General features: G+C 37.8%; 2 protein-coding genes across 15 annotated transcripts; one reads left to right on the forward strand and one right to left on the reverse strand.

The window, feature by feature from the left end:
• LOC113637772 (GATA zinc finger domain-containing protein 14-like) lies at window positions 1-12,407 on the reverse strand. Of its 14 annotated transcripts, none has more exons than XM_047814956.1 (19): window positions 12,086-12,403; window positions 11,055-11,091; window positions 10,240-10,284; window positions 10,069-10,116; window positions 9,918-9,962; window positions 9,013-9,060; window positions 8,887-8,934; window positions 7,641-7,685; window positions 7,408-7,452; window positions 7,094-7,147; window positions 6,755-6,802; window positions 6,604-6,651; window positions 5,585-5,668; window positions 4,975-5,049; window positions 3,925-3,957; window positions 3,032-3,136; window positions 2,322-2,450; window positions 810-860; window positions 1-722 (listed from the first exon to the last, which is right to left on the reverse strand). In XM_047814956.1, exons 2-19 carry the CDS (start codon window positions 11,074-11,076, stop codon window positions 340-342), a joined length of 1,356 nt encoding a protein of 451 aa, XP_047670912.1. In that variant the 5' UTR covers window positions 11,077-11,091; window positions 12,086-12,403; the 3' UTR covers window positions 1-339. The 14 variants fall into 14 exon arrangements, with proteins under 14 accessions (XP_047670912.1, XP_047670910.1, XP_047670911.1 ...); XM_047814954.1 differs by having other exon boundaries at window positions 2,322-2,453; window positions 12,086-12,400; XM_047814955.1 differs by lacking the exon at window positions 12,086-12,403 and adding an exon at window positions 11,188-11,326 and having other exon boundaries at window positions 2,322-2,453.
• LOC113637773 lies at window positions 11,785-26,912 on the forward strand. The gene is made up of 15 exons (XM_047814967.1): window positions 11,785-11,850; window positions 14,800-14,840; window positions 15,842-15,892; window positions 16,003-16,050; window positions 16,603-16,641; window positions 17,102-17,155; window positions 18,102-18,155; window positions 19,359-19,412; window positions 20,826-20,900; window positions 21,056-21,097; window positions 21,705-21,758; window positions 21,917-22,012; window positions 26,091-26,141; window positions 26,232-26,477; window positions 26,764-26,912. Coding segments are annotated over exons 2-15 (897 nt in total). The 5' UTR covers window positions 11,785-11,850; window positions 14,800-14,809; the 3' UTR covers window positions 26,766-26,912.
• The last annotated feature ends 357 nt before the right edge of the window (window positions 26,913-27,269 follow it).

Here is a 27,269-nt window from a genome sequence, read left to right on the forward strand (position 1 = left end):
TAAGGATTTATCATGATTTATTTATTACTTGATTCATACAATCTTACAAATGGACTTTCCTTTTCATTTGTTTTTAATATTTAAGCAATGGGATTGGTATAAAAACATATAAATTTAATCCGCTAAATAAAAAACTTACATAGACAAAGTTGTCGGTTGTAATTAGGCTGCAAGATTGTCATTAGATGACGAAGTTGGGTAAAATACCGATAATTAAACATTCACTTAGTCAGTCATGGTATCAGTCAGTCTTACTACAATAAATATTAGCCAAGGCAATCTACTGTATCTCTGGTCAAAACGTGATTAAACGATAATTACTTGTAAAGTAAATCTTCTTTATCCATTTACAATATATATTACTCCAGCATCATCTCTAGCATCAGCATCATCTCCAGAATCATCTGTAGCATCATCTGTAGCATCATCTCTAGCATCAGCATCATCTCCAGCATCATCTCCATCCTCAACATCAATAAGATCTTCCATGACATCACCTGCTTGTTCCCACAAGACATTAATCAGGAGCTCTGCAGCACGTCTGCTGGTTGTAAACTCCAGAAGTTTCCTCATCATGGCCTGGTCGGTCAGCTGTGCTCGCACGATTGCTGCTTTCTCATTGGATAGCTCAAGGTAATCCACTATTCTAACTACATTTTTAACTTTATCGATTAAGTCGGCTCGCTGGTCCTTTAGAAACAGCATGTATTCGTCTTTGACTTCTAAAAGGGTTGATAAACATGGGTGAAAACTCGAGCGCATTATGTGTTGATTTTAGTTTGTATGGAAGCATTAAAAAAAAAACCAACCTGAAATATTCTCATTATCAGCTGGAGTGTTGTCTAGCTTCTGGATCCGAGCTATAAAAAAAGATAATAAAGACATACAGAAAGTTCATTTACGAACAAACATCGATAATATCTTGTCGTGAACAATCCATGGTAAAGAATTGAAGTTCTGTAGTATCCATTTTCTTCCCTAAACCACTGACACCTGACCCTCACATCAATATATGCTTGCTGAACATCCCGTTACAAAACCATGGCCGTTAATATGGAGAACGTTCTATCTTTGCTGTTACTACAACTTTGCTCCACTCTTCTGGGAAGGTCTTCTTATTAGATGTTGTCCACAAGAGAATTACTAAGGTAAGGCACTGAGATTTGTACACATCGTCCAATCAGAAGCTTTCGCAATCTGAGCTATGGGTCCGTCTGGGTCCTTTATAGTTACCCTTGATTAGTTGGTTGCTTCTCTGAAGAATGTTCACCGTACCCAAACATTGATTTTTATTGGTCTCTACACGTATACATCACGGTGTATCACAGAAAACGTGATGGTGTTCATGGGAAGGCTTCAGTTACTGATTATGGATGGTGGTGGCTTAGTGGTTAAAGGTGGGGTCTCCGATTTTTTGAAATCCAATGTTGACATATAAAATCACCAAAACAAACACGCCCCTAACCCAAACGGGTCCCACCCCTGTATCGATAGCTCCGCCCACACATACATACGTAACCCAGGCGACTAACAGAATGAAACGTGTCTTTATCATAGCTGAAGGGAAGAACAATACGATTGTAGATAAACAAACAAGCAAAAATGCCACACAAGCATAATGATGTAAAGGACAAAGGCATATATTAGTTCTGTGTAACAAAGCAAAACCAACGTTACTCACCTATCGAGAAGGAAAAAAGCGCCTCGGCGTCTTAAGTAAAGTCGGCCACATATTCACAGGTCGGAGTTTCCCGAGTCGATAACTCCTGATCTAAACGCTGTTACTACACAAAACGCGGTTGTAGCTGCCTCTCTACATTACTACGATAGAAAAGAGGTGTTATTTGTGTAGTAACAGCGTTTAGCTCAGGAGTTATTGACTCGGGAAACTCCAACCTGTGAATATGTGGCCAACTTCCTGCTCCTTCAGTTCTCCCCAGCGCTGGAAAGCTGATCCTATATTAACACGTCCTACTTCTTGTCCTTATCGTAAGCCTTTCTTCTCTTTCTTTCTTTGTATTTATCCTCCATGTCGATGTTAATACCGCGTCCTGCTGATATCACACACGCGCACTGAACACTCTCTCTGCCCATATCGACAAGCCACGCCCCTTTCTGCTCATTGGCTACACGTCTGTTTTGATTTTTGTTTATTATTCGGCCCGACTCCACACACACTGAAGCGTTTCTCAGAAACCGGATACCCTGCCTTTAAGGTGTTGGACTGCTATTCAGGAGGTTGTAAGTTTGAATCTCAGGTCCACCAAGCTACCACTGAGCAAGGCCCTCAAGCATTCTTGAATATTAAACATAATATTTACCAGCGGTTGCCGAGTTACAGGCCACTTGTTGGCCGGAGTTGTGAATGGCTGGTTGTGGAGTCCTGTCTCTGTGGTCATGATGCACTCCATATCGCGGTTGGTATGAAACTGTTCTTGCGTTTGTAGGAGCTGCTGATATAGAAACAAACCATGCCATGTGAATGACCTGGATATCACTTTATAGCAAGCTGTTATTCATAAGTAATGCAGAGTTGGTAAGAAACATAGGCCAGGTATAGAAGTGAGCTCGAAATAAAGCAGCAAACTTTAATCTTATTTCAACACGAGAGCATTAATGTTCTGAATCTTCTAATATTATAGGAATAATAACATCAGCTTTTTGTAATAGATGAATGCATTATAGCCTTAAGAATATTTCACTTCTTAAAGAAGCGAGGTCTGATGTCACCTTTAACATGAGATTTAACGAGTTAACCGCATTTCCAAAAGTCTGATGCGTATCTGCAGAACCATATTTAAGGAGATGTAATAAAACGTTCACACGCCGACTTATTTAAGTGTCTTTGAGTCAGTGATGGATTTAAATGGCATTTAAATGGAAATTGCATTTGTTTTATTAGTATTAGTGTTGTATAATATCACCTGGAGTCATCGTTCTGTAGTAACTGAACATCGAGTGTGACGATTTCATAAAAGTGAGCGTATTGAGAGAAATTTCATGAGTATGAAACACTTTAATAGTAACTGACCCACAGGAACAGGATGTAGAGTCACAGCAGGTGGGATGTGTTGGACTCTTGGACGGACCATCAGCACTCGATTAGATTTCAGCTTCTGTTTCAGTAAGTTCAGAACTGCATAAAGAAAATAGTAGAAAGGAAAAATTCGCCATTAGATTTAAATAAATAAATAAATAAATAAATCCATGGTTCTAGCTACAGATCACAGGCTTATAAAAATGTCTTCTTAGTTCTATAGTAAAACAGGGACTTGATGCTCGACGTGAACAGATTAAAAATGTGTAATTGTTTAAGTTGTTCATACAAAGAACAGGTTGTTTTAACATTTATGAAATGAGTCTTGTGTCAGCACTGAAAAAAAAAATCTCGACATTAGAAATTGTTTTTAAGTATTAAGAACTTCCCCAAAAGAAGAAAACCGGCTGTTTAGAGCTGCCATAACATAAAGAACACAGGAACTGAATTGCTCTGTAGACGTTTCACAGCTTCCTGTGATATTTTCTCACCAGACCTCCAGAGGGCAACAGTGTACCCATTTTCAAGCTCCTTTTCAGTATTAAGTTTCATTCATTCATTCATTCATTCATTCATTCATTCATTCATCTTCTACCGCTTATCCGAACTTCTCGGGTCACGGGGAGCCTGTGCCTATCTCAGGCGTCATCGGGCATCGAGGCAGGATACACCCTGGACGGAGTGCCAACCCATCACAGGGCACACACACACTCTCATTCACTCACACACTCACACACTACAGACAATTTTCCAGAGATGCCAATCAACCTACCATGCATGTCTTTGGACCGGGGGAGGAAACCGGAGTACCCGGAGGAAACCTGGACCAAGCTATTAGCTTACAATGCTCTGATTTTGTGATTTTTATTGAAAAGAAATGTTCTGACCTGAAAGGGTGTTTCTTGTGTTTCCTCTAACTCCTGGGGGGAAAAGCTGAGAGTTAAAACACAATAAGACACAGCTGCTAGCAACAGTCATGCATTTGCCTGAAAATACGGAAACAATCAGAAGTAGTGACAAATATAACCTGCAAATTTGCAAGAGAGAGAGAGAGAGAGAGATGGAAATGTGTGTGTGTTTGAGTTTGTGTGTATGTGTGTGTGTGTGTGTGTGCGTGAATGTGTGTGTGTTTGTGTGTGTGCATGTGTGTGTGTTTGAGCTTGTGTGTGTGCATGTGTGTGTGTTTGAGCTTGTGTGTGTGCATGTGTGTGTGTTTGAGCTTGTGTGTGTGCATGTGTGTGAGTTTGTGTGTGCATGTGTGTGTGTGTGTGAGTTTGTGTGTGTGCATGTGTGTGTGTTTGAGCTTGTGTGTGTGCATGTGTGTGTGTTTGAGCTTGTGTGTGTACATGTGTGTGTGTTTGAGCTTATGTGTGTTTGAGTTTGTGTGTGTGCATGTGTGTGTGGATGTGTGTGTGGATGTGTGTGTGTGTGTGTGCGTGTGTGTGTGAGTTTGTGTGTGCATGTGTGTGTGTTTGAGTTTGTGTGTGCATGTGTGTGTTTGAGTTTGTGTGTGTGTGTGAGTTTGTGTGTGTGCATGTGTGTGTGTTGGAGCTTGTGTGTGTGCATGTGTGTGTGTTTGAGCTTGTGTGTGTTTGAGTTTGTGTGTGTGCATGTGTGTGTGTTTGAGTTTGTGTGTGTTTGAGTTTGTGTGTGTGTGCATGTGTGTGTGTGTGTGAGTTTTTGTGTGTTTGTTTGTGTGTGTGGGCAAAAGTGTCTGCAGAAGGAGAGATTCAGATATTCCAAGGATTCCAGATGCAGGTTTCCTACAAGTGTCTGAGGAGATCTTTTAACAAACACACACACATCCACACACACACACACATCCACACACACACACACATCCACACACACATCCACACACACATCCACACACACACCCACACACACATCCACACAGACACATCCACACACACACACACATCCACACACACACTCACTTCCACTCCTTTGGACTCGGGGACGGACCGTCAGCACTGTGTCAGCTTTTAGTTTCTGTTTCAGCAACTCCAGCACTGTGTGAAGAGAAATGTTAACAAATAAGTTCCTTTTAGATTAAAGAGCAGTGAAGCTTTAACCTGTCCGTTTAACCTGGAGATGATGAAGGTTACTTTGGCATCTAAAGATCGTGAACGGCATAAAAGAGGAAACGTGACATAACAGCTGCCAGAGTTAAAGAATAACAGTAATTGCTAAAGTAGTGACTGAATATGACTTAATGAGGGAGAAAGTCAGTCATTTCCTGCCACAGCAACTCGGACTGTAGATCTGGCTGTCAGGCGAATCACATGTTTATCTTAATGTTTTAATGCAGCCTAACGTATTTTTGTAGGTTTATTTATTTCTTTATTTTATGCGTATGCCTATTTCTGTGGGGGTTTTTGTTTAACACCCAAGGGTTTATATATTCACACACTACACATAAAATGTTGATGTAGTAAAATGTATGGAATGATGTATGTATACTAATGTATACTAAATGGAACGAGATATTTTCCATAGATCAAAGACCCAAATTAGGTTTTCTAGGTATATTTAGTATCACCTGACCTGATACGGTTTTCCCGCCACGTATCATTGGGTTCTTGACCCCCTGGACATTGACCCTCCTTTTGTCCAGCACCTGTCTGTGTCCTGCACCAATAAAGAAGGCAAACATTACAAACTTGTTTATTCATTCATTCATTCATTCATTCATTCATTTTCTACCGCTTATCCAAAGTCACGGGGAGCCTGTGCCTATCTCAGGCGTCATCAGGCATCGAGGCAGGATACACCCTGGACGGAGTGCCAACCCATCACAGGGCACACACACACTCTCATTCACTCACACACTCACACACTACGGACAATTTTCCAGAGATGCCAATCAACCTACCATGCGTGTCTTTGGACCGGGGGAGGAAACCGGAGTACCCGGAGGAAACCCCCGAGGCACGGGGAGAACATGCAAACTCCACACACACAAGATGGAGGTGGGAATCGAACGCCCAACCCTGGAGGTATGATGCGAACGTGCTAACCGCTAAGCCACCGTGCCCCCCCCGGACTTGTTCATAATATCTGAAATAATAAACTTCTCTAATCCACTAATTACAAAAACCTGAATTTTATGAGATCGCTTTGATCTAAAAATCTGAAATCAGTCTAAAAAGGTTGGGCATTGAAGATATATATATTTTTATATAAGATATATTTTTATTCTTTCTAACATTTTTAATTTCCACTTTCTGCTGCATACCTGATTCTACCTTGTACATTTAATATCCGTTTCTTTTTCCAACAGATCTTAGACGTAGATATTCTTCTCTAATCCGTTTGACATACTGTACTTTCAGGAATCGTTTATAGTGCCAAAAGTACCTGACATTTATATTATTATTTTATTAATATTACTATTTTAAAGAGTTTTTTTATTAATAGAAATAAACACAACCTTCTTACTAAACAGACTCAAGTAATCACGACAAGCCTTCAGTAAGTTTACCAACAATGTTCATAAAGATATAATCATCATTTAAGATGTACATCATACTCAGATGTACGGACAAAAGGGATGCTAATCTGACCTGGATTAGGATTTGTCCTCTGGTTGTGGGGGACGTTTCCTCTAACACCTTGAGCAGTAATGTTAAACCACGTCAGTGTCGATGAGAGTCTTCAGTGGAATAATGTATAATTAAAAAAAAAATAGAAATGAACAAATAAAAGTTTTCCAACCTGAATTAGGATGTGTTCTTTTTGTGTGGTGTGTTTTTCCTCTAAATCCTTGGACAAAAAAAAAAAAGTGAGATGATATTTGATATGTGTTAATATATAAATCTAATTTTATTTGTCACATACAGTACATATAGAGTACAACGTGCAGTGAAAGGTTTTTCACATCTGTCCGGTATTATTCTAGCATAAAAATAGAATAGAATTGTGGATAAAAATAAAAATTAATTTTATATATATATATATATATATATATATATATATATATATATATATATATATATATATATATATATATAATGAGCTGGTAGACACTATGTGCTTGTTTGGTATGTACAGTACCTGGATTAGAATTCCCTCTTCGGTGTGGATGTAACCCTCCTCTGCCTGCATTCACTAAACAAAATATTAAGGTATTAAAAATTCTGAAATCAAATATTTCTTGTGCTTCAGACATTTTAGGAGCAAGAACCGCTATGTTATGTGATCTACAGTATTCATTTTAAAAGTTACTATTTGTAATATTTAAGATTTGAAATCCCAACGCTATGAGACTTTATTATACATTATAAGCACCATATTGTACAGTACAGTATAAGCACCATTTAAAATGAACATCCAAGTCAGATTTATGACAAAAGGAATGAAAGTCAGACCTGGATTAGGATTTGTCCTCTGATTGTGATGGTTTCCTCTAACACCTTGAGCAGAAGTGATGAAACATGAGAAAGATTTAAAATTCCAAGACCGGGTTAAAAAACAGATCTCAGGGACAGTCAGGGTTGCCAGGTCTTAGCAAACATTTTCAACTCAACTACATTTCAGTGGAGAAATAAATGTAAAATATACATCAAAGTCAGATTTATGACAAAAGGAATGAAAGTCAGACCTGGATTAGGATTTGTCCTCTGGTTGTGATGGTTTCCTCTTACACCTTGAGCAGAAGTGATGAAACATGAGAAAATAAATGAGAGAGAAAAAAAAGTGTTCTGTATTATGCTAATACAAAAGTAACTACTGTGGCAATTCCTTACCAGACCACCAGAGGGGGGTCATGTTACCTGGGGTTAATCATCAGTAGTAAATGTGCTGCTTTATTTATAGCTGCCCTTTCGTATCTGTCCCGGTCGAGTTATTGTTTTACTCTCTGATTGTTTCTATGGTGTTTTTTTTTTAATCGTTCGAGTTTTTTTATAATTTCGGTCAAGTTTCTGAGTATCGTTTATTTTCAGTTCCGTGTGTCGTATCTCGGTATTTTTATTTAAACAAAACAAGTTTTATTTCTGCTCATTTCAGTGCTGAGCCGCTGCAGCTTCCGACATACAATTTCGACCTAAGCCCCGTTCACACTGGAGGTAAAAGTGGCCGAAATCTGAATTTTTTTTTGGGGTCACGTGATCAGATCAGACTTCTTCAGGAGTAGTGTGAACACTCAAATCTAGCCAGGATCTGATTTTTTTCAAATCAGATCTGGGCCACTTCCATATGTGGTCCTGAATCAGTCCCAAATCTGATTTTTTCCAGTGTGGCCGCAGTGTAAACACCCGAGGCGGATTTGATGCGACTTTTACGTCAATCTTCATCGACATTAGCCACAATCATGCGCCGGCGAGTACACACACAAACGTGACCACGCCTACAAAATGGATCAAATAATCAAAAGTTGCCCTCGACATCCGAAAATTTTCAGAACACCGCGTCTCTGTGCTGCCGTTACACACACATTTAGAAAGAAACGTGAAGACGCTTACTTCCTCCATAACCTCGCTAACTTTAGCGTGACGTCGTCGTTATCGTTCGATTGCGCACGCGGGTCAGTTCGAAACAGCAAACGGTTCACACTTGGTATCTGATATAGTCCACATTTTAAAAGGTAATGTGAACAGACAAACCAAAAAAAATCAGATCTGAGCAAAATATCCGAATGGAGCGTTAAGACTATATAGACACTCTATAGACAGACATGAAAGGGCAGGTATAAATATGGCAACTGTGGATTCAATGTCAGTGTTACACTTAATTCTAAATATCTGCTTTTAATAAAGCACAGTTTACTTGTTTAACCCACAAGAGACTGAATTATTTAATATCCAATTAAATGATATATTGCGCACAGATTGGAACTGAAATCTGACCTGGATTAGGATTTGTTCTTCTGTTGTGATGGAAGTTTCCTCTAAAACCTTGGGAAATAGCATTAAAACATGCAAGTGTACATTGGAAAAGAATTTAACAACTAACAAAAGAACCTGGATTCTGACCTGGATTAATGTGTGTTCTTGTTGTGTGATGTGAATTTCCTCTTAATCCTTGGACAAAACATGAGAAGAAAATAGGTATATCTCTATAGGTATTATACTATAGGTATAACAGTACTAATAGGAGCAGCGATCGACATAAAATTCATTATTACTTCGTCCAATAGTCCGATCCGTGTGTGAGGTTATGTGAAAGGAGAAGGTCTCCACGGTCCTCATGACATCATGGAGGTTGCAGTTTAGTTTTTTTTTAGGAAACTTAATGAACAATTAATGTTTTTTTGTATATGTGCGTTTTTATTTAAAGCGATTTATATAACTATACATTTTCTTTAAGAAAAAAACAAAAACAAACAACAAAAAAAAAATATCTACAGTACATCAGCCAAGGAAACCTCCAAACTCTAATTCTCTTTTTTTATTTTATTTATTATTAGTTTATTTATTTGTTTGTTTGTTTATTTTTTTGTAAAACTGAAATTTGGATTTCTTATATGGATCTTTTTTTACAACAATCAGCACTTTATACATGTCAGGTCTGGGAGCAAGAATCATGATTTTCTGTAATCTACTCATTCAAAAAAGTTACTCTCTCCTTTTGTTTGTAACAGATCTGAAATATACATACATATAATACTGTACATATAATCTATATAACACACACACACACACACACACACACTAGCATATATATATATATATATATATATATATATATATATATATATATATATATATATATATATATATATATATGTGTGTGTGTGTGTGTGTGTGTGTGTGTGTGTGTGTGTGTGTGTGTGTGTGTGTGTGTGTGAATATATATGAATATATTGTGAATATATAAATGTAAAATAAGTATTCTGCTGAGATTTATGGACAAAATAAAATAAAAATAAAAATCTGACCTGGATTACGTGTTCTATTGTTGTGATGGAAGTTTCCTCTAACACCTTGGGAAATAATGTTAAACACAAGTGTAAATGAGGAAGAATTCATATTTACTGAAAGAAAAAGTAAAAGCATAAAATAATCATCATAATAAAACTGTTTTCTGACCTGGATTATAGTGTGTTCTAGTTGTGTGATGTCTGTTTCCACCAAATCCTTGGACAAAAATGACACGATACCACAATATATATATATATATATATATATATATATATATATATATATATATATATATATATATATATATATATATATTTGGAAATATAAATAAATACTGACCTGTATTAGTTCTCATTCTGCTTCTTGCAGGCACTTGGGCTCTGACTGAATAAATAAAAAAAATTATAACAAACAAACAAACAAACAAACAAACAAACAAACAAATAAGTAAATAAATTTTTGGTGGCATCTTTTCAAATCTGATCCTAAAATCTAAAACTACTAATGTATAAATATTTTATGTCTAACTAGCTGTCTATACAAACACACATACAAACAAAAGCTACACAAACACACATACAAACAAAAGCTACACAAACACACATGCAAACAAAAGCTACACAAACACACATAGAAACAAAAGCTACACAAACACACATAGAAACAAAAGCTACACAAACACACATACAAACAAAAGCTACACAAACACACATACAAACAAAAGCTACACAAACACACATACAAACAAAAGCTACACAAACACACATACAAACAAAAGCTACACAAACACATATACTGTACAAACAAAAGCTACACATGCGAACAAAAGCTACACAAACACACAAACAAAAGCTACACAAACACACATACAAACAAAAGCTACACAAACACACATACTGTACAAACAAAAGCTACACATGCGAACAAAAGCTACACAAACACACACAAACAAAAGCTACACAAACACACATACTGTACAAACAAAAGCTACAAAACACACATACTGTATAAACAAAAGCTACACAAATACATACAAAAACTCACTAACATACATTAATATGTTTAAATATACAAATTTGTTTACCTAATTTTTCAGTACATATTAAAGTAAATTCAGTTTGTTTTCTGAATTAAAAGCGTAAACATATTCAAACCTCTAGAAACGTGTCGTGGCATATTTCAGTTCTGCACCTGCAAAATAATTCAATTAAAACATACAATATTATTGCACTCGATTAAAACATACAATAAACACAATACTATTGTATATCTGAACAAATAGACAACTTATTATGGGGTTCTGTCTGTTTCATCAGTTATCTGTTCTGTTTATCTTCAGGAGAATAAAATAGACAATTAAAAATGCAGTTATGTAAAGATGACAAGAAAAGAAACTCAAGAAGAAACAGATTAAAGTTTAAAGAGGACTGTAACATGCTGTATGTAAACTGATACTGCGCATGCGCACAACTTCAAACGGCGGTTAAGTTCAAATAAGATGCTGTATTATTGTTGTGGTTGTGACAAACTCCACGCATGCGCACACGTGTTCAATAATAACTGTGTGTTAAAGTCCTGTACACACTTAACACACTTAAAACAAAAACTCTGACGTTCTAAAGTATTGTAATGAACACGTTACAGCTAGTGTATATTTTAGCTATAACGAGTCATTATTATGGACTTACGTAATTAACCCGTTTATTTATTATGTGATGTGTTTAATATGTTTCTATAATAATATGTTTATTCCCTAAAGTATTCGACTCTACACAGTTGACTATAAGAGAAAAGGAGACTATTTTATGCCTGTTGTTTTTATTGTCTTCCTGAGTGATAATGCGTTCGTTACCTGCAGTTACGCGCATGCGCAGAACGCCACTTTCGTTTCTGACGCTTATTAACAGCAGAACAAACACTTTTTTACACGTCACATTCACTATAAAACCAGTAAGTAGCGGTGTTTTTTATACCTTTTTCTAGCTCTGTGTGTGTTTTAACCTTCTGTTACATGTTTACATTTGTGTGCTGTCTCTCTTAGTTAGTCAGTGACGTCATTTGTTAGTTAATAAACTACAGTATGTCGGATACTTTAAGTTCTCACACAGCACCAGTTGCTTCCTGGATCAGATTCAATACACTGATGCTTGACTCCAAAGCCAAAAATGACCCAGCAGCATCTCACCACAAAGCTCTTCTCTTCTCCTCCTCACACTGCACTCAGATCTTCTAGCACTGCTCCACTGCTCCCACCATCTCTCAGGGTACAAGGAAGGTTCTCATCAGTACTCTTCTCTGTTCTGACAGCGAGGTGGTGGAACGAACTTCCTCTTCCTGATATCTTTAGAGTTCGGACTTTTAGACGTGTGGTATAAGTACAGTAGCTCCACAAACCAGTGTCCATACAGTATATTATAGTATATATTGGTAGAAATGTCAAACCACATCTGTACCTCGCTGTGAATAAGAACATCTGCCAAAATGGCGTACTTGCGTATGTGCAGATGGTTGCAGATTTAACCCTGTCTGGCTACAATTTTCTCCAGGATGGTGAATGTAGACTTGTGTAGACTTGTGTAGACTTGTGTAGACTTGTGTCTTTCCGTTACTCAAGTCACTGTGCTGCCAGATTTTTATTTTTCTGACGAGAGGGTTTGAAACTCACACCCAAGTTCTCCCCTTTATGTCTACACATATTTTCCTATCACACACTTAATTTACAGCGCTTAAGTAGTTTGAAATTTTGCCTCAATAGTTTTAAACATAGGGACAGGTTCCAGTTTACCGCTACAGTAGGTGGACTGCTGGATTGCTGCTTTATACAGTGTCGCTTAGAGGTTTGTGAAGACTTTAGAAATGTCTACATTTATATATGAATATGACTCGAAACATCCTCAGATTTTCACACAAATTCTTAAAGAAGACAAAGTGAACCCAGTCAAACAAAATCAGACATATTTTTATTATATATGTGAGTGGCAAAAGTATGTGATCCTCTAGGATTAGTATTTAATTTGAAGTACAAATTTGAGTCCATCTGTTTTCAATTAATGCGATGACAATTAGTCAGATATTAAAATCTGATATTCATGACATTTGTGTTAGTGGATCATGGCACAAACAGGGGAGATTTCTGAGGCCTTCAGAGAAAGAGTTATTGCTTCTCATCGTGCTGAAAAACCATCTCTAAAATGTTTTGAGTCATTTATGCAGAAATATTTCTATATGTAGTTCATTCTTATAGTTTTATTTGTATATTGTGTTTTTTTAAACAATTGTTTTAAAGCAGCTTTAGAGAAATATAAAAATTCAGAATTAGAAATGACAAAATTTCAAAGTAAATCTATGTTTAATCATCATGAGGAATGTCTTCAGTCAAGAATTGAGAGTTCGGAGAAGGTGCGAGAGCTGATGTAGCCGTGCTATTATGATTTACATCAGAGGTGTGGAGCATCTGAACAGATCTGTAGCCAAAATGTCTGGGGAATGGGCACTGCACAGGGGAAACACACACACTCACACACACACTTACACATGCACGTACACACACACACAAACACACACACACTTACACATGCACTTACACACATGCACTTACACACACACACACACGCACACATGCACTTACTGTACACACACATGCACGCACACATGCACGCACACACACACACTTGCACATGCACTTGCACACACACACATGCACACACACGCGCGCGGGCACACACGTGCACACACACGCACATACACGCACACACACACACATACACACACACACACACACACACATACACGCACACACACACACACAAACACACATTTACATACACGCACACACGCACACACACACACACACGCACACACACACACGCACACACATGCACACACACACACACACACACACACACACACACGCACAAACACACACACACACACACACACACACACACACACACACACACACACACACACACACACACAGTTGTACTCATGTCTGTATTCATTGCAGTTCATTATTATGTGGACAGGAAATAATACGGGTGTGTGTAAGTCTCAGTGCTGTTACAGTTAGCTTCTCTTAACAGTATTCGCTGTATCACAGTTCACACACATCCTTTCTCACATCCATGTAAAAGAGCACAAACTCTACAAATCCAGCTCTAACAGCTTAGTGTTTTTATGCTGTTAAATTGTAGATTCTATTGATCACAAGATGTTAATTCATTTTCTGTAACAGTGACTCAGACCCTGGTTATGGCTTTATGGTTTATATTCATGTATTTCTAATCCAGTGTGAATGCTCTGTAACGGTCAGTAAGATTCCCAGCACAGGGTGAGATATTACACTGTAGAGTTTCTCTGTATGGAGACGAGTCTGTTTAACTGTGAACAACTGCAGGAAATACAGACAGGATGGTGAGGGATTGACTCAGAAACTAACATTCAGTGTAACTAAAAGGATAACAACGTGTTCAGTACTAAGTTTATAAACATGGTACATTGCACTGTTATAAGGAAATGATTGTGATGTGTTATAATAAAACACATTAAATTCGGGTGATGCAATGCGGTGTAATTTATACGTTATACAAGTGTCTTCCTTCCTTTCTCTGCTTTTTTGTTATGAAACAGTATAAATGTAATATACTGATAATAACATGATACTAATGAATAATAATTAAAAAAAAGTTAAATTTATTGCCACAAGTAAAAATTAGCAAACAGAATAAAAAAGTCTTCACTGCAGTGTGTGTCCTAATTAATGCACCTAATTATCTAATTATAATAATCTAATTATTAGATGTTGAAAAATGTGAATCTTGCTAATGTTTTTAGGCTGAGTTGTGGTTGCCAGGAATGGTACAAATGATTATTTATTTAACACTTTTTTTGTTCTTGCAGAAATCAAAATATGCCTCCAAAAAAGTCTGGTAAAGGTAAAGGTGAGAAGATTACAATATTTTTCTAAAAAAAAAAAAAAAAACCTTTACACCCTTCCGTATTATTTTAAATTCTTCATTAACATCCTGACAAATCCTGAAAATTTGCAGCAACTTTTATTTTATTTTTAGATTAGTAATGCCAGAGTTAACAACACTTTTCTATTGTTTGCCAATTTTTTGGGAATCATAACAAAAGGATCTGCTTTTAAAAAATGTGCTTCTGAAAGATTTGGATTGTAGACTTTCAGATCTGAGATCAAATCACAACACTGAAACATGAGAACAATGGCAGAATAAATGAGTAAATGAGAAACAGAATGCTAAATAACACAGGAAGAAAAAAAACAGAAAAAAGAGTTATTTATTATAATGATCCGTTAAGCTTAGTTTATTTTAATGATCCATTAAACTTAGTTATTTATATAGTCTAACATTAATCTTCATTTATTTGTACTATTAGTTTGTGCAGCACTTTGGGTAAAAATGTCACTGAGAATAAAAGCACTGTTAAGAACGGCAGGTACCAAAGCCATGATAAAAACCCGACCCAAATGCAGGGATAAAAAAAAAACACGGTTTATTAACAAGGAAAAATAACGGAAACAGTGTTAACAATCAGTTCACATAAAACAACAAAGAAAAGATGAGGAAAACACAACTTTAATAAATAAACATAATACAAACCAAGCAACCGAACGCACAGATGAACAAAGACTCGACAAAGACAGACACCAAAGGACAGTTACAGTATAAATAAGGCAACATATTAGGAGTAATTGCAAACATTCAACAAGTTTAAAGCAATACACCTGCAGCACCCTCTGGTGGTTTAACAGGGAATTGTTCCAGTTCCTGACACTGTATAACTGTATTTTTGCATCTTAATAATTCCTATTTGTTGTTCCTATGTGTAAAAAGATTAGTTTCAATTCAAGTCTACTTAAAAAAACTTACACTCATAAATGCCTGGGTTTAATTGCCTGAATTCTTCACTCACACAGCTCCAGCAAAAAAAAAAAAACCTTCAAAAAAGAAAGCGAAAGCTAATAAAGGTCAGTATGTCTCAGTGATGGATTTCAGTATCAAAACTGCTTTAAAACCTGCCACTTTTAAAAGGACTGTAGCTATACATTTGTAATCCCTTCATTCTTTGATAACACAGCTGGAGCAAAAGCAGCAGCTCATAAAAAGAAAGTGAAGAAGAATACAGGTTGGTATTTTTCTATTTATTTATTTATTTATTTATTTATTTTGCCTGGACCACTGGTGCATTATGAGGACGGCAAAATGTAAGGCGGGTATTTGAGAGTGATTTGAGAGTGTGTGTGTGCCCTGTGATGGGTTGGCACTCCGTCCAGGGTGTATCCTGCCTCGATGCCCGATGACGCTTGAGATAGGCACAGGCTCCCCGTGACCTGAGAAGTTCGGATAAGCGGTAGAAGATGAATGAATATATATATATATATACTATCGTTCCAGCAGTTAAAGGAAACAAACTTGCACCTATCAAAAAGAAAACAAGTCCAAACCCAGGTCTAATTACACTCTATAAATACTTCCCAGTGAATGAATGAATACATGAATCCATAATCCTACAAATCATTCATTTATTCATTTACTCATTCACTCACACACTCACTCCCTTACCTGCGGAGTGTTCATTCATTCAGTCATGAATATTGTGATTTGATTCTTTCTGAGGTGTTTTTTTCACATATTGCTCTCAGTGATTTTAACGTTATTTGTAATGTTTGAATTGTAGGGATGAAGTCAACAAGCAAGAAACTCAAAGCTGATGCAGGTCAGAATATTAAAGTGAATATTAAAAATATATAAAAAGAACCACTGTTCTGTCTGTCTGTCTGTCTGTCTGTCTGTCTGTCTGTCTGTCTGCCTGTCTGTCTGTCTGTCTGTCTGCCAGTCAGACTGTCTGATTGCTGTACAGATGGAACAATACATTTTTTCTTATATTGAAACTTGAGACCAAGTTGATATTTTTCTTTAAAAACACAAACAAATAAAACAAAATGTGATTAAATCTAATAATCTATTAAGCAAAAATCACTAACTTTTACATTATCCTAGCATAACACTCTCACTCACTCACTCACTCACACACTCACTCACTCATTTATACCGTTTTAATGTATAATGTTCAATATTGCAGATTGATTTTATTGTAAACATGAAACGTAAGACTGATGCATGTTATTTAAATATATTCAGATTATTTTGTTTCACTCTTCCTTTTGTCATTCCAGCAGTTAAAGGAAACAAAGCTGGACCTTCTAAACAGGAAACAAAACCAAACACAGGTACTTTTTATATTATATAAGTTAATCAAATATACAGTCAGTATTAACATCATATACATGTGCATTAACATCTGCAGGATAAAAATAAAATGTTTGTATAGTTACACTCACTCACTTGCTCACTCACTCACTCACTCACTCATTTGATCACTCACTCACTCACTCACTCACTCACTCACTCACTCACTCACTCACTCACTCACTCACTCATTTACTCTCTCACTCACTCACTCACTCACTCACTCACTCACTCACTCACTCATTTACTCACTCACTCATTTACTCACTCACTCACTCACTCACTCATTTACTCACTCACTCACTCACTCATTTACTCACTCACTCACTCACTCACTCACTCACTCATTTACTCACTCACTCACTCACTCACTCACTCAATAACTCACTCACTCACTCACTCACTCACTCAATCACTCACTTGTTTACTCACTTGCTCACTCACTCACTCATTCATTTACTACCACTCACTCAATCATCACTCATTCACTCATTAATACTAACTCACCCATTTACTCACTCACACACTCACTCACTCACTCATTTACTCACTCACTCACTCACTCATTTACTCACTCACTCACTCACTCACTCACTCACTCACTCACTCACTCATTTACTCACTCACTCACTCACTCACTCACTCACTCATTTACTCACTCACTCACTCACTCACTCACTCACTCATTTACTCACTCATTCACTCACTCACTCACTCACTCACTCACTCACTCACTCACTCATTTACTCACTCAATCACTTTCTCACTCACTCATTTACTCACTCACTCACTTTCTCACTCACTCATTTACTCACTCACTCACAATATTGCAGATTGATTTTATTGTAAACATGAAACGTAAGACTGATGCGTGTTATTTAAATATATTCAGATTATTTTGTTTCACTCTTCCTTTTGTCATTCCAGCAGTTAAAGGAAACAAAGCTGGACCTTCTAAACAGGAAACAAAACCAAACACAGGTACTTTTTATATTATATAAGTTAATCAAATATACAGTCAGTATTAACATCATATACATGTGCATTAACATCTGCAGGATAAAAATAAAATGTTTGTATAGTTAAACTCGCTCACTCACTCACTCACTCACTCACTCACTCACTCATTTACTCACTTACTCACTCACTCACTCACTCACTCATTTACTCTCTCACTCACTCACTCACTCACTCACTCATTTACTCTCTCACTCACTCACTCACTTGCTCACTCACTCACTCACTCACTCATTTGATCACTCACTCACTCACTCACTCACTCACTCACTCACTCACTCACTCATTTACTCTCTCACTCACTCACTCACTCACTCACTCACTCACTCACTCATTTACTCACTCACTCATTTACTCACTCACTCACTCACTCACTCATTTACTCACTCACTCACTCACTCATTTACTCACTCACTCACTCACTCACCCATTTACTCTCTCACTCACTCACTTACTCATTTACTCACTCACTCACTCACTCACTCACTCATTTACTCACTCACTCACTCACTCACTCACTCACTCACTCACTCATTTACTCACTCACTCACTCACTCACTCACTCACTCATTTACTCACTCACTCACTCACTCACTCATTCACTCATTTACTCACTCACCCATTTACTCACTCACTCACTCACTCACTCACTTACTCATTTACTCACTCATTTACTCACTCACTCACTCATTTACTCACTCACTCACTCACTCACTCACTTACTCATTTACTAACTCATTTACTCACTCACTCACTCATTTACTCACTCACTCACTCACTCACTCACTCACTTACTCATTTACTCACTCATTTACTCACTCACTCACTCACTTACTCACTCACTCACTTACTCACTCACTCACTCACTCACTCACTCACTCATTTACTCACTCACTCACTCACTCACTCACTTACTCATTTACTCACTCACTCACTCACTCACTCATTTACTCACTCATTCACTCACTCACTCACTCACTCATTTACTCACTCACTCACTTTCTCACTCACTCATTTACTCACTCACTCACTTTCTCACTCACTCATTTACTCACTCACTCACAATATTGCAGATTGATTTTATTGTAAACATGAAACGTAAGACTGATGCATGTTATTTAAATATATTCAGATTATTTTGTTTCACTCTTCCTTTTGTCATTCCAGCAGTTAAAGGAAACAAAGCTGGACCTTCTAAACAGGAAACAAAACCAAACACAGGTACTTTTTATATTATATAAGTTAATCAAATATACAGTCAGTATTAACATCATATACATGTGCATTAACATCTGCAGGATAAAAATAAAATGTTTGTATAGTTACACTCACTCACTTGCTCACTCACTCACTCACTCACTCATTTGATCACTCACTCACTCACTCACTCACTCACTCACTCACTCATTTACTCTCTCACTCACTCACCCACTCACTCATTTACTTACTCACTCACTCACTCACTTACTCATTTACTCTCTCACTTACTCACTCAATCACTCACTTGTTTACTCACTTGCTCACTCACTTGCTCATTCACTAATTTACTCTCACTCACTCACTCACTCATTTACTCACTCACTCACTCACTCATTTACTCACTCACTCATTTACTCACTCACTCACTCACTCACTCACTCATTCACTCACTCACTCACTCATTAAGCCATGTTACATGTATAATGTAAGTTGGTTTTTTTTCCACACATTGTACTCTGTTAGTGTTTTTAACTTTAATTCTAATGCTTGAACTGTGGGAGTGAAGTCAACAAACAAGACACCTAAAGCTGGTGCTCAGAGTATTAAAGTAATGAATTACTAATAATTAATTAATAATTATTAATAAAGATTCGTATATACTGTAAAACTAGTGTCTGTCTGTCTGTCTGCTGTAGTAAAGATCAATAACGTTGCAAATATAATAATTAGTAATAAAGTATGAATACAATAAAAATGAATCTTAACAAAAAATACAAACAGTCTGTTTGTCTGACAGGATCAGGTGAAATTTGTTGGGTTTTCTTTTCCTCTATATCCATCATTTTTTCTGGTTCTTCATTGGTTTCGATAGCATTAGATACTGAATATTTTATATATTTTTTTCTATAGTTTGATGTGTAACTACAGACAGACTATTATTATTATTATTATTATTATTATTATTATTATTATTATTGTTTGTTTGTTTAATTTATTTATTCATTAATTTTTATTTCTTTCCTTAATAATTTAAATTTAAAACAACTGCAGTGTTTTTATACCAAAAGTGTAACTGTGCAATCCAAAGTTTTACCCTTGCACAACTGATACGTGCTAAGGGTCATGCTCAGGGGCCAAAAAAGCGATTATTTCTAGGATTTAATCTCAGGGTTTAGATGATGAGGTCATCCAGTATGTCAGCAGTTATGGTTCTGGATCGTGGATCAAAAGGTTATGAATTCGACTCCCACTATCCGAATGCTTGGCTGTTATTAGCACTACTGTTACAACTCTTCCAACTGTTGCTACCTTCATCTCAATTGTCATTTGCTTTGCATGTCTAACAGATAAATGAACATAAATATAGCCATAAAGATGTGATTCTGATTGTTAAATGGTGTGAAATTTGACCAGATATACACTCTTTGTTTTTAGTGGGTCTTATTAATACTTCAAGTCTTTGCTCAGTGAAAGGAGGGGCGGGACAGAAGAGAAAAAATCCCAATCCAGGTATTTCAGAAGAATTAAAAAAAGAAAAAAGAGCATGTTGAGACCATGTCAAAAAATTCATGCCTTGAATTAATTTAAATGAAATATAATTAACTGTTGTAGGTTTATTCAATCAGGAGTTTGATGTTGGCATGTTTTCTATCATTTCTGTGCAGCACAAGGCCAGAATGAAGCAAAAAGAATGAGGACATTACTGGGTAGGTTCATTCATTCATTTTCTACCGCTTATCCTCTGGGTAGGTTACACTTTACATTTTTTTTACATCCAGGTAATGTTTTCACTTTTATTCGGTTTAGAATAAGATTTATTGGCAGTAAGCTGGCTATAATTTGTGTGTGTGTATGTGTGTGTGTGTCTCAAAACACAAACACACACACACACATGGCACAAGACATAACACAACCCTGCTAGAGCATCAGGGGAATTGTCCAGGCCATCAAGACACCTTCGGCGGTTGCTATAAACTTTAGGTCACATTGCTCAGTTGCTCAAAACAGATCTGTGTGTGTGACATAAAGATCATGTAAAACACGATTGCCTGATTATGCTAATTTATTTATTCTCTTTAACTCTAATTGTCATAAGTTCTGGATATAAAACTCGTGTATACATTTTGAAAGAAGAAACTTATTTCTGAGTTTATGATGAATTGGCAGCTTAAAAAAAAGCATTAAACGATTTAATACAGCATTACAAGCACATATTTTGGCCTTGTTTCCTATTCGTATGGGGATGTGGTAGCCTTACTGCTAATAAGCTGTATTATTGGCCATGATTAATAAAATATCCTTCTCCATCAACAGCTCCAGCTCCAGCTCAACCCATGGTGCATATTGTTCATGTTCCTGTTCCAGTGGGTCAGTTAAGTCTTTCATAAACGTATAAATGGTCATTTGAGAATATGTATGTAACAGTACTGCATATTAACAGCATGTTAGAGAAACCATATAACAGCTTATAATAAAATATCTGCTGGCATTATTGTTAGGTCTAATATTGTTTTCTGTTATAACAGTTCAGACGTCTGGAAGGAGGGATTTCTACCAGCCCTCAGCTGCACGACAGATTAGATTTAATAATGATGAAGTGAGCAACAATACTGCAGTGTGTGGTAAATATTACACCTTCATATCATAAACATCACTATCATCATTTAGGAAAAAACATTTTATAGTTACGTATGATTCCAACATGCATTTGGCTCCATTCCTCCTAGCCCCACCCTCTATTGTGTATGATTCCTCCTAGCCCCACCCTCTATTGTGTATGATTCCTCCTAGCCCCACCCTCTATTGTGTATGATTCCTCCTAGCCCCACCCTCTATTGTGTATGATTCCTCCTAGCCCCACCCTCTATTGTGTATGATTCCTCCTAGCCCCACCCTCTATTGTGTATGATTCCTCCTAGCCCCACCCTCTATTGTGTATGATTCCTTCTAGCTCCACCTTCTATTGTGTATGATTCCTCCTAGCCCTACCCTCTATAGTGTATGATTCCTCCTAGCCCCACCCTCTATTGTGTATGATTCCTCCTAGCCCCACCCTCTATCGTGTATGATTCCTCCTAGCCCCACCCTCTATTGTGTATGATTCCTCCTAGCTCCACCCTCTATGGTGTATGATTCCTCCTAGCTCCACCTTCTATTGTGTATGATTCCTTCTAGCCCCACCCTCTATTGTGTATGATTAATCCTAGCTCCACCCTTTATTGTGTATGATTCCCTCTAGCCCCACCCTCTATTGTGTATGATTCCTCCTAGCCCCACCCTCTATTGTGTATGATTCCTCCTAGCTCCACCATCGTTTGTGTATGATTCCTTCTAGCCCCACCCTCTATTGTGTATGATTCCTCCTAGCCCCACCCTCTATTGTGTATGATTCCTCCTAGCCCCACCCTCTATTGTGTATGATTCCTCCTAGCTCCACCCTCTATTGTGTACGATTCCTCCTAGCTCCACCTTCTATTGTGTACGATTCCTCCTAGCCCCACCCTCTATTGTGTATGATTCCCTCTAGCCCCACCCTCTATTGTGTATGATTCCTCCTAGCTCCACCTTCTATTGTGTATGATTCCTCCTAGCTCCACCCTCTATTGTGTATGATTCCTCCTAGCCCCACCCTCTATTGTGTATGATTCCTTCTAGCTCCACCCTCTATTGTGTATGATTCCTCCTAGCCCCACCCTCTATTGTGTACGATTCCTTCTAGCCCCACCTTCTATTGTGTATGATTCCTCCTAGCCCCACCTTCTATTGTGTATGATTCCTCCTAGCTCCACCCTCTATTGTGTGTGATTCCTCCTAGCTCCACCTTCTATTGTGTATGATTCCTTCTAGCCCCACCCTCTATCGTGTATGATTCCTCCTAGCTCCACCCTCTATTGTGTATGATTCCTCCTAGCTCCACCCTCTATTGTGTATGATTTTTTCTAGCGCCGCCTTCTATTGTGTATGCTTCCTCCTAGCTCCACCCTCTATAGTGTATGATTCCTCCTAGCTCCACCTTCTATTGTGTATGATTCCTTCTAGCCCCACCCTCTATTGTGTATGATTCCTCCTAGCTCCACCTTCTATTGTGTATGATTCCTTCTAGCCCCACCCTCTATCGTGTATGATTCCTCCTAGCTCCACCCTCTATTGTGTATGATTCCTCCTAGCTCCACCCTCTATTGTGTATGATTCCTTCTAGCGCCGCCTTCTATTGTGTATGCTTCCTCCTAGCTCCACCCTCTATGGTGTATGATTCCTTCTAGCTCCGCCTTCTATTGTGTATGCTTCCTCCTAGCTCCACCCTCTATGGTGTATGATTCCTCCTAGCTCCACCTTCTATTGTGTATGATTCCTTCTAGCCCCACCTTCTATTGTGTACGATTCCTCCTAGCCCCACCCTCTATTGTGTACGATTCCTTCTAGCCCCACCTTCTATTGTGTATGATTCCTCTTAGCTCCACCCTCTATTGTGTGTGATTCCTCCTAGCCCCACCCTCAATTGTGTATGATTCCTCCTAGCTTCACCCTCTATTGTATATGATTCCTCCTAGCTCCACCTATTGTGTATGATTCCTCCTAGCTCCACCCTCTATTGTGTATGATTCCTCCTAGCCCCACCCTCTATTGTGTATGATTCCTTCTAGCCCCACCCTCTATTGTGTATGATTCCTCCTAGCTCCACCTTCTATTGTGTATGATTCCTTCTAGCCCCACCCTCTATCGTGTATGATTCCTTCTAGCTCCACCCTCTATTGTGTATGATTCCTCCTAGCTCCACCCTCTATTGTGTATGATTTTTTCTAGCGCCGCCCCTTCTATTGTGTATGCTTCCTCCTAGCTCCACCCTCTATGGTGTATGATTCCTCCTAGCTCCACCTTCTATTGTGTATGATTCCTTCTAGCCCCACCCTCTATTGTGTATGATTCCTCCTAGCCCTACCCTCTATTGTGTATGATTCCTCCTAGCTCCATCTTCTATTGTGTATGATTCCTTCTAGCTCCACCCTCTATTGTGTATGATTCCTCTTAGCCCCACCCTCTATTGTGTATGATTCCTTCTAGCTCCACCCTCTATTGTGTATGATTCCTCCTAGCCCCACCCTCTATTGTGTACGATTCCTTCTAGCCCCATCCTCTATTGTGTATGATTCCTCCTAGCTCCACCCTCTATTGTGTATGATTCCCTCTAGCCCCACCCTCTATTGTGTTCGATTCCTTCTAGCTCCACCTTCTATTGTGTATGATTCCTCCTAGCTTCACCTTCTATTGTGTATGATTCTTCCTAGCTCCACCCTCTATTGTGTATGATTCCCTCTAGCCCCACCCTCTATTGTGTATGATTCCTTCTAGCTCCACCTTCTATTGTGTATGATTCCTCCTAGCTCCACCCTATATTGTGTATGATTCCTTCTAGCTCCACCCTCTATTGTGTATGATTCCTCCTAGCTCCACCCTTTATTGTGTATGATTCCCTCTAGCCCCACCCTCTATTGTGTTTGATTCCTCCTAGCCCCACCCTCTATTGTGTATGATTCCTCCTAGCTCCACCTTCTATTGTGTATGATTCCTTCTAGCCCCACCCTCTATTGTGTATGATTCCTCCTAGCTCCACCCTCTATTGTGTATGATTCCTCCTAGCTCCACCCTCTATTGTGTATGATTCCTTCTAGCGCCGCCTTCTATTGTGTATGCTTCCTCCTAGCTCCACCCTCTATGGTGTATGATTCCTCCTAGCCCCACCCTCTATTGTGTATGATTCCTCCTAGCTCCACCTTCTATTGTGTATGATTCCTTCTAGCCCCACCCTCTATTGTGTATGATTCCTCCTAGCTCCACCCTCTATTGTGTATGATTCCTCCTAGCTCCACCCTCTATTGTGTATGATTCCTTCTAGCGCCGCCTTCTATTGTGTATGCTTCCTCCTAGCTCCACCCTCTATGGTGTATGATTCCTCCTAGCTCCACCTTCTATTGTGTATGATTCCTTCTAGCCCCACCCTCTATTGTGTATGATTCCTCCTAGCTCCACCCTCTATGGTGTATGATTCCTCCTAGCTCCACCTTCTATTGTGTATGATTCCTTCTAGCCCCATCCTCTATTGTGTATGATTCCTCCTAGCTCCACCCTCTATTGTGTATGATTCCCTCTAGCCCCACCCTCTATTGTGTATGATTCCTTCTAGCTCCACCTTCTATTGTGTATGATTCCTCCTAGCTCCACCCTCTATTGTGTATGATTCCCTCTAGCCCCACCCTCTATTGTGTATGATTCCTCCTAGCCCCACCCTCTATTGTGTATGATTCCTCCTAGCTCCGCCTTCTATTGTGTACGATTCCTCCTAGCTCCACCCTCTATTGTGTATGATTCTTAACAGCTCCACCCTCTATTGTGTATGATTCTTAATAGCTCTGCCCTCCAGCTGTTTGTGATTACACTTAGCTCCGCTGTATAGCTGTGTATAATTCCCCTTAGCTCCACCCTTTAGCTGTGTATGATTTCATCTAGCTCCACTCTCTAATGGTGTATAATTCCCCTTAGCTCCACCCTTTAGCTGTGTATGATTTCTCCTAGCTCTATTATCTAGCTGTTTGTGATTACACTTGGCTTCACCCTCTAACTGTGTGTGATTTAACCATTTCTTCTGTTCTCAGCAGTGTGTTTTCTATAAACTTCACATTTGATTTTTTTATTGTTTTGCAGCACAGAGCCATAAAATAGACAACTCTCGAACTGGAAATGAGAACATTACAGGTATCTCCACTCAATCCCACAAAAATACCAATCTTGTGCTCCGCTGTCGTCTGTGTTTAACCAGCATTTTTAATCCTTTTTAAATTACAGATGAGAATCTGCTGTTTTTAAAGGATAAACGTGTTCAGTTAATCAGCCGAATAAAAAACGTCACTGAAATCGTTGATCACCTCGATTTAACCGGGGAACAAGCAGCGAAAGTGCGAGCAGAGAAGACAGAACAGGAGAAGATGAGGATGCTTTTGGATTTTATACAAAGCACATCTGCTGCAGAGAATCTAGTCTTAAGCTTGTGGGATCTCGCCAGTGACATCATGGAAGACCTGATTGACGAGTGTGAGCACACATTTAACATACTTAATCACAATACAACATGTCTGGTCTGATCTCATCTTATTGAGGCTAAAATAACAATTTTAGAAACTGAAATTAATTTTTATTTTTGCCAAACTAATTTTTCACAAAACATTTTTAATCCTAAGCCTATTTAGATTACTATACTAAAATATTTAGATTTGCATTTAAGAATATTCAGTAGAATGACCCTAAATATATTTATTTATTTATTTTTTATAAAGTGGTAACATTTCATTGGTGTCTTTTTTTATGTTTCTTTTTTTAGGAAGAGCCGTGAATAGATGAAAAGAATCCGATGTATCGGTCTTAATTTTATCAATGATCAACTTTCATCACTTTTCTAATGTTTTTATCAAAAAATCTTTTGTAACTTTATATACCAAAGATATAAATAAAAAAAATTCAATCATTATATTAAGTTGATTTTTTTTTTTAATTACCGAACATCAATCTCGAATTCTTTCCTTTTAAGCATCGTATATATATTTCATGAAAATTATTTACAGGGTTAGTAAATATGAATGTAGCTAAGTATAATTTACACTTTATAAGTTTACATTTACATTTACAGCATGTGACAGACGCCCTTATCCAGAGCGACGTACATATGCATATATATATATATATATATATATATATATATATATATATATATATATATATATATATATATATATATATGCAAAAGATAGTGAAAGAAGTGTAGAAGTGAAGTGTTTCCTGAATAAGTAGGTCTTCATTCGCCGTTTGAAGATAACCAGTGACTCAGCT

The sequence above is a fragment of the Tachysurus fulvidraco genome, chromosome 6 (assembly GCF_022655615.1).
Source record: "Tachysurus fulvidraco isolate hzauxx_2018 chromosome 6, HZAU_PFXX_2.0, whole genome shotgun sequence".
NCBI lineage: Eukaryota > Metazoa > Chordata > Actinopteri > Siluriformes > Bagridae > Tachysurus > Tachysurus fulvidraco.

Bases quoted from the DNA above. Each gene is read 5' to 3' on its own strand.
- LOC113637772 (XM_047814954.1), bottom strand. From the start codon at position 11,076: ATGCCACGACACGTTTCTAGAG. The intron at 7,686-8,886 runs GTCAGATTTCAG...CTTCTGCTCAAG, and splicing joins AAGAACAAATCCTAATCCAG to GTGTAAGAGGAAACCATCAC. The intron at 3,137-3,924 runs GTCAGAACATTT...TTCTTTATGCAG, and splicing joins CACAAGAAACACCCTTTCAG to TTCTGAACTTACTGAAACAG.
- LOC113637773 (XM_047814967.1), top strand. From the start codon at position 14,810: ATGCCTCCAAAAAAGTCTGGTAAAGGTAAAG. The intron at 19,413-20,825 runs GTACTTTTTATA...CTTTGTTTTTAG, and splicing joins GGAAACAAAACCAAACACAG to TGGGTCTTATTAATACTTCA. The intron at 21,098-21,704 runs GTAGGTTCATTC...CTCCATCAACAG, and splicing joins AAGAATGAGGACATTACTGG to CTCCAGCTCCAGCTCAACCC.